Source organism: Amphiprion ocellaris, chromosome 10 (assembly GCF_022539595.1).
Source record: "Amphiprion ocellaris isolate individual 3 ecotype Okinawa chromosome 10, ASM2253959v1, whole genome shotgun sequence".
Taxonomy (NCBI): domain Eukaryota; kingdom Metazoa; phylum Chordata; class Actinopteri; family Pomacentridae; genus Amphiprion; species Amphiprion ocellaris.
In genome coordinates this window covers 8141036-8149334 of record NC_072775.1, presented here as the reverse complement: position 1 = coordinate 8149334, position 8299 = coordinate 8141036, and the positions used below count along the sequence as shown (strand labels likewise).

The following is an 8299-nucleotide window of genomic DNA, read 5'->3' as shown; positions in this document are numbered from 1 at the left end:
TCAAATATCTCCTCAGTTCCTCCAATCTGCAGGAGAGAAAATATTTGATTACTTTCTTAAAAAAAAAAAAAAAAAATCCTGAAGAAAGTGGTGGATAAATCAGCAGAGAACAGAACAAGCAGAGCAACAGAAAAACGGTTAATGTGGTCGCCTGCTGCCATCTAGTGATCCCTCTTTTCTTGTTAGCAAATGTAACACCCAATATCGGCCACGGTGCTTTTACTGATGTTTTTTCTCTGGTAAATAAACACATGTGCGAAGAGAAACCAAGGCGATTTAATTTGAAACTCAAACCTTGCAAACCACGGTAGGGATAGAAAAGGCCTAAAGGAATAAAGTAAGTATCGTGTTGAAATAAACAGCATCAAGCCTTTTAACTTCTCACAATATTCGTCCTCCAGCGTATTTACAGACTTCACTTCTGTTGCTTTCCAAAAAAATATATTCTCACCAATATTACAACTTCTGAACATACAGTATGTCTTTTAAATGATACAGAGGTCGCTATGGGTCACAGAGGAAAAACTTCTCGACTACATTTGCATTCACTCAGTCTCCATGAAGAGTTAGAGCTTTGGTCCAGACTAGTTAGATTAAGCTACCAGTTTAGGGAGAGGATTTCCAGATACTACAGAAAAGAGAGACAATGTGACAGTTCACATGATGCACTTATTGTTTATTACCGCTTTCAAAAGGCTGAGCTGTGACAGTATCCAGAGGCTGACAGTGACAACAGTTACTGCTGGATATGGTTACTGTTTGGACAACTACAGTCTAGCTAGCCCCTCTCCTGTCTGTAAATTAATGTCAAAAAACTGTTAAAGTTACACGCTCAGAAGTTGTTTTTTTTACACTAAAATAACCCCTAACTGCCTTAAAATGGCCTAGAATACATGGATCTATGAAGTCCGTGTCTCACTCGCTGCAGCTCAAACTCTACGGTACACAATGGCAACATGCAAAATTAATGTAATTCCACCTTAAATAGTGGAACCAGATACTAAAAGCTCTGCTCTACAAGCTGACAGGGTTGGTTCTTTCAGTATGTTACATATGCAAGTTGTGATGTCTGAATCTGTCCTTTTGAGACTTTCGTCTGCAGTTTCAATAAGGAAATGCTCACAACGTGGTCCTCGCATATATATATATTTTTAAAAAGCACCATATGGGCATGTTGACAAGGCAAAGAGTCTCTAATATCAGCCAATAAATTCTTGTTCAGGCACACAGGATTTGAACCTGCTGTGCTTTTGTCAGGTGCGTTACTGATACTATAGCTTCAATGCAACCCTGACCACACACAGAACTGCTGCATGGAGTTGATACTACACCCATTATAAACTACTGTGTCACACCCTGTGTCTTAACAACCCAAGTACACCCACGGTTACAGTCGTAATCCCAGCTAGTCGGTTTTAATCAGCCATTACAGCAGTCGGTAAAAGTGCTGTGCTCCCCTGGTTATCTTCACAGCCGCAACAGCAGAGACTTGTGCTTGAGCAGTCACAGCTTAGGTGGCACTGACTCCTGCAGAGGTCCCAACCTGCACCTCTTTGATGTATTACAATACAGCTCAGCCTTTCTATATAGATCCAAGGACATATTCAAAGATAAAGCAAAATCTACTACGAGAGACTGCAAAGGTACTTTAGATAAATATTCTCCTCTGTGAACCATATGGAGCTCTGTAAAATAATGTCCACCATAACATCCAGTGAGTTCATGCATAAGAAACTGATGTACAAGAAAAAAAAAAAACACTCAAAGAGTGGTGAGGAATGAGGGAGAAGAACCATTTGTTTGTGCTGGTTGTCACAGTCCTTGATAAATGGAGGTTATTGTTACATTTACTTCACAACGAAGAGCAAATTCATCTGATCACCTCAGTCTCAACAGTAAACATAGACCTTCACGCTATATTCTGTATTGCTAAGTTTAGTTGGTCCTCTGAAATTTTAGTAGCCAATGAAGTGTTTCAGTCTAGGTCTAAAATGTTATTAGCTTCTGCTCCTGTTTGCCTTCATGTCTGACTCAGTTCATGTTCGTGTGGCTCTTTAGGTGTCTCCTCAGGTGGTTCAGACAGGTGTAGGTCTTGGGACAGATCTGGCAGTGGTATGGTCTCACCCCTGAGTGGTTCAGCATGTGCTGCTTCAACACACTTCCATCTGAGAAGGCTTTCCCACACTGAGAGCACACGTACGGCCGCTCTCCTGTATGCACACGCATGTGAACTGTCACTTTGTGTGCCATTGTAAACCCTTTACCGCACACTGTGCACTTGAACGGCCGTTCTCCTGTATGGGTGAGCCTGTGGGTTCGCATTGCACCCATCTGGGAGAAAGCCTTCCCGCAGTCTGGGCAAACATGTGGCTTCTCTCCTGTGTGAACCCTGGTGTGACTCCTGAGTCCTCCTGCTGTGGAGAAGCACTGTGAGCAGTGAGTGCACTGGTAAGGTCGCTCTCCTGTGTGAGTGCGCATGTGCTGCTTCAGATCGTATCGGTTTCTGAAGCCGCGGCCACAGACCATGCAGCTCTCTGGTCTGTCATCATTGTGCCGCAGCTCGTGATTGGCCAGACATTTTTCAGACAGGAAACACTTGCCACATTCCTGACACTGGTAGGGTTTCTCGTGGTCAACCCTCTGATGGTACTTGAGCTCGCTGATGCCGGGGAAGGTCTCGTCACAGTATCTGCACCTGAAGCGATGGTTAGGGCTGTATGGAAGCTGATGTTCGCTCAGCTGATGGTTCCTCAGCAGATGAGCCATCTTGAAGGTCTTTCCGCAATGAGAACACTCGTATTTTGTCAGCAGCTGCACACACTGGTGTCTGACGCGCTCGTGCAAAGATCTGAACTGACAGCCGCACTTGGTGCAAATGTGGGCAGCGTTTTTACACTTTCTCTTCCTGTGTCCTGACAGGTGTGCCTCTGTGCGGAAGGCTTTACCACACTGAGAGCATTTGTAAGGCTTCACTGCCGTGTGGAATCGCTGGTGTTCGAGAAACTCAAAACGATACTTGAAGCTCCTTCCACACAGCGGACAGTTGTGGGTGACTCTTCCTCGTGGGTACACACCTTTGATGCCCGTTTTCCTGGACGACAGAGATAAAGAGGAAGTCCGATGACCTGAACCACCTTTTCTATGTTTACCTCCAATCATTAATTTTGCGGCTTCCATTTCGCCAACCTCTTCATGCCGTTGTTGATGTTTGGTCAGACTCTTTGAGGAGATGAAGCTCTTTCCACATTGCTTACACTGATAAGGTTTATCATGATCGACTTGCTGATGATACTTCAGGTCACCAATTCCTGAGAAACCGACTCCGCAATGGCTACATTTGAAAAGGCGGCTTTGAACATGAGTTAACAGGTGTTCCTTCAGGCTGCTAGACTTTGGAAACCTCTTTCCGCAGTGCCCACAGTCATAGTTGCGCCCTCGTTTTGGGCAGTGGTGTCTGAATTTGTCCAGTGAGGTTGGAAAACTGTTCCCACATTTAATACACAGATATGCAGCATTTTTGCATTTCCGCAGCCTGTGACCTGCCAGCAGAGTGGCTGTTCTGAAAGCCCTCCCACACTCTGAGCAGTTGTAGGGCTGCAGCCCACTGTGGACTCTCTGGTGTTCGATGAGGACAGAGTGATGCTTAAAACATTTATCACACTCTGGGCATTTATGGATTCCTGACTGGAGCCTCCTGCGAGGAGATGAGGTGATGTCAGTCCTTTTGGGCGATTCAGGGAAGTCTGTTGAAGTGGAAGGGTTCGTGGACAGTTCTTCATCGAACATGACAATTTGAGGGACGTCGTTATTTTCATCATCACAAGCACTTGGGTGGGAAGCGATGGCCACTTCCAGAGATGGAGGGAGAGACAGAGAGGGAATCAGAAGATCATCTGACTGAAATGGGGCTGCAGGAAAAGAAAAGGGAGAAAATTATTAATACATCGCCCCATGTCTTAAAGTAAAACACTGTGCATTATATTTTATAAAATACATGCAAACATACCAATGCTGCTCTTTGCCAATTTCCCGTGGCACTGTTTGCTCTGGAGAAGGAATTTGAGGTCATCTCCATTTGAGACACACTGCATATACTCCTCTAGGACAGAGGGGGCAGCACTGATCCAGGATGCAGTCTGTAACATAGATGCACACACACACACAAAAACACATCATTCGAATTTAAAGTCTAAAGAGGCTTTATTATTTTTATTTGTTATTCTTTAATGATCATTTCTGTACCTGTTTAAAGTCTGGAATTGGCAGCAGCTCCTCTAGTCTTGTGAAGAATTCACAAACTAGAGTCTCAAGTGCAGTGTCAAAGTCAGGGCCATACTCCACAGGGAACACATTCTGTAAGATTAAAATAAAAACAAAAACTCAAATAACAGCTTTACAGCACTGTCACAGAACTTCATCCTTTCATCAGGGATCCAGCATGCGACCTTAAACCTCTCAGGTACGACTAAACATTTTCATTGGTTGCACTGGTTCACCTGGCATTTAGCAGGTATTTTGTGTGTGTGCACTGGTAGACAAAATCACTTGGTTCAATTTGGGAAAATCTGACATCCGAGAACACTATTTCCTCTTTTCAAGCTAGTTTTTGGCTGTACAGGGCAGTGTTTTTACACTTTCTCTTCCTGTGTCCTGACAGGTGTGCCTCTGTGAATAAAACATCATAAGCGTGTGCCGTCCATCCATGAAAAATAAACAGCTGAAGCATAAACAGAGCTCCTACAATCACAGGGAAACTACTGAAACGTGAATGGAGTCCTCACTCTTGTGACATTTATGTGTTTGGAGAGTAATCCCAAAAAAAGAAGAAGGAGAATATGGACTCCCTCGTGGCTCGGAAAGAGAGGCCAATTTGAGATGACAATTTTGCAAAGGGAGCTTTAAGTAAGTACTTGTTAGCATCTAATTGCATTTTACATTAGCATTTACTGTGCCACAACTCTACTGGGCTGTCTCTTTGCTTAAATCCCACATCCTTGTTTTGATGCGTTTTGCCACTATCACCGCAAATCATCTATTTGGGTTAGCGCCAGTGTCGCGCTAATCAGTACGTCATTTCATACTGCATTTATATTGTTTAGTTAGTTGACGTAAGTCGCAGCAGCGGTCACGCTGTGAGACGATCACCTCAAATTTCTGACACCGTATGTTAGTAGTAGTACTCATTCGGTAGTACTGAATTTTATGGCAGCTTGTCTTTGGTCCCAAGACCATGACAACAGCCGTCCTTGAACCTGTCTCACAGAGCGACGTAGGACCACCGGTTTAGAGCCATGACCAAAGATATCTCCACGATTCTCTCACAATTGTTATCTTTGGTCTGGGACGGCTGAAAATCGCAGTGTGTAGTGGCCTTAAAAGCACCTACCAGTGCATGTCAGGGATACTGCAGAGATCTGTAAACTGTAGCTTCAGAAAACAGCCTGGATTACACTCTCTCCTTCTAAACTGCATGAGTCCCTGCATAGAATTTGGTTATGTTGCACCACAACTAAATTCTCAACCACTGGGGAACATCTGGGACATGTTAAAATGGCAGATTGTGCATTGCATTTATTGAAAAGTGCACAGCCACAGCATGGCTGTAAACAGTGCTTTTGCTGACAGAGTATCAACGTTACAAACTGAAATGTTAAAAAAGCACAATGTCTTTGAGAAAATTCCCCACACCCCTAACTGGATAATTTCAGCAACAGGCAGCAGTAAAGTCAACCAGTAAGGCTTCAAAGGCGATAATAAAATCTAAAATTCCTTATCTTACAACCAAAGAATAACCTCTTGCTACTAACTTTAAGTCCAAGACATTCCTTGCACCTTTATTCCTGTGTACAATCATTTCCAAAATGTGTCAGAAATTACCATTGTGTATGAGAAAATAACGCTTGTATGTGTGCGAAATGTAGTATTTGGAAATTTCGAGGTGAAAAACTTTGGGTGCACATAAATTAAAAAGTAAAGCAGACCAGTGCAACCTATGTAAAAAGTAAACCTGGAGCCTTGTTTACTCTTTAATAGGGAAGGTTTGTGATTTAAAAAATTACTTCAAGAACTGTTATTGCACTGAATAAAATAAAATAAACATCATCTTGACCTTGAGAAAGTGTTCTCTGCCATCAGTGTCTTCAATGAGGCCTTGAACCAGCTTCATAAAGTTTGCCTCTGGTGCTTCAATTACTGGATCATTTGTCTGAAATACAAAATGAGACACCAGTTAGAAGACTAAAATATTAAACACCAAGTTAGGTCTGTAAATGTTGATTACTTTCAGAAACGCTTATTCTGCTAATTGCTTTCTTGTTTAATCAATTACTCATTTGTTAATAAAATGCCAGAAAAAAAAGGTTACTGTGACATTTTTGTGTTTTAATAAAAGGCCAAACAATCTATCCCAAAATCTAAACATGTTCATGCCATCAATTACCTCCTCGATGCAAGAAGATCGGATTCGGTTCAGGTGGGTCTCAACAGCCTTGAGATCTTCAGGATGTTCAGAACGCAACAGTTCCAGAGTTGTCTGCAGGAAATGTAATTAGTGATGTTAATATTTCCCTGACACCTTCTTGTCGGTTCTCTTGTACAAGATGGAGCCACACATTTCACTTACCCTTGCCCTCAGGCCTAGAGAGAGCAGTCTCCCTTCTCTTTTACTCATCAGTTCAGGAACTGCATCCGTTACCATGGACACAAACTCCTCCAGTTTCCCATAGTGCTTTATGTTCCTCTGGCGCACCACTTCCCACATCACTGCAGACATCAGTCGTAGTGGAGGGACCAGGAGAGCCAAAGAAGACAGGGGGACGCTGAATTCTTCACAGAGAAATTAGACTGTCACACAAACTTAACAGCAACATGAGAAACCTGTGCACTATAGAGGCCCAAACTTTGCTGAAAATGTTAAATATACTTTAGTTTTTACTTTAAAGAAAATTCCCCTGTGTAGTTAGAAAGGATGAAATAAATAATGGTTCATACTGGAGATTTTTGTACACAGAACGTGAATGAACTTCAGTGCTAATTAGAGACCGGAAATGCTTTTATTTATCAGTACAGCATCTCATTTTTAAGTTGGTCTAGTCACTGAGGTCAGCAGCTTGTTCACTTCTTCTACTGTCCATTTCTATGATACACCACCTGAATAAAATTAACCCTACATGATGCCCTCATGTCAAGCACCAGGTTTGTGTGCAGGCTTTAGCTCTTCTTGTTTCTAGCATGACCCGTTAGGTTAATCCTTACATGCTAAATCAAGCACATTCATGGTTTTACGCTAAACTCTGCAAACATGACCAGAAGACGCTGAGTTGCCAATTTAACTGATGAGACGTGAAGTTAACAAGCGGCTAACTGTTAGCATCACATAGTCACTTTATTTCAAATTAAAACGTGTTTTCTTGATTGTCCGTTTAAAACACAAAAGCTGTATTGCGTTTGATAATATAGAAACCCTGTTCCAACAAAGAAAAGCTGTTTTAAATGTGAGCTATCATCACTGTTTGTGCCCATGGTACAGCGTTAGCTTATGCTATCATATTAGCCGCAAGGCCGCTGGTGTTGCCTGGTAAAACCGGCTTATTAGTGGTCAAAACAATTTTTGTTCCAGGGATTAGTCGAGGCCTGCTGCCGCGAGTAATCCTTCGCTTTAGCTACTCAGCTAGCCGCTTAAAGAGCGAAAATACACAATGTCGTCGATCTTCACAGGTTAATACATACCCATGTCGTTCATTTTGAAACGCTTTAACAACGCTGGGAAGAAAATTTAATATAACGGAATATCTTTCATAGTTTCGGTTAGCGTACTAGCTAACCGAATACGAGGCTTCAGGCGCCAACTTCTTCCTGAAACACGTTGTTCTTTATGGGGAGCGCTGGCCCAGTCGGTGTCAGTTTGAAACGGCGGCGTTCGTTTTGCTTTACGGAGCAGCCAGCAAATACCCCGTCCTATTCATCATACTGTTCAATTCAGACGCACCGCCCCTCCGGACAACCGAAAAACTAAATCTAAAAGTAAACTTGATAAACAGTATTTTCCTCCAAATCTCCAACATAATTCTAAAATATTAACATTAAAGGCTTGTGTATTTTATTTTAGTAATTAATAATACTTGAACAATCCGACATTTTATTGCTTAATATTCAAATAATAAAATTAATTTATATTATTTGAATATTTATATTATCGTTGCTTATTTCTCTCATAACACTATTTGACTCGTAGTACTTGCTTTTTATTTAATATTTTTTCCTTTTATATATTTTCTACTTGTTAGTGTGAATGAAACTG

At 42.0% G+C, this 8299-nt stretch overlaps 1 protein-coding gene across 1 annotated transcript; it reads right to left on the bottom strand.

Annotated features, from left to right (window-relative positions):
* Positions 1-257: 257 nt before the first annotated feature.
* LOC111571318 (zinc finger protein 420-like) lies at positions 258-7889 on the bottom strand. Its single transcript, XM_023274429.3, has 7 exons — positions 7729-7889; positions 6623-6825; positions 6440-6532; positions 6110-6205; positions 4243-4353; positions 4007-4136; positions 258-3908 (listed from the first exon to the last, which is right to left on the bottom strand). Exons 1-7 carry the CDS (start codon positions 7739-7741, stop codon positions 2032-2034), a joined length of 2523 nt encoding a protein of 840 aa, XP_023130197.1. The 5' UTR covers positions 7742-7889; the 3' UTR covers positions 258-2031.
* Positions 7890-8299: the final 410 nt, after the last annotated feature.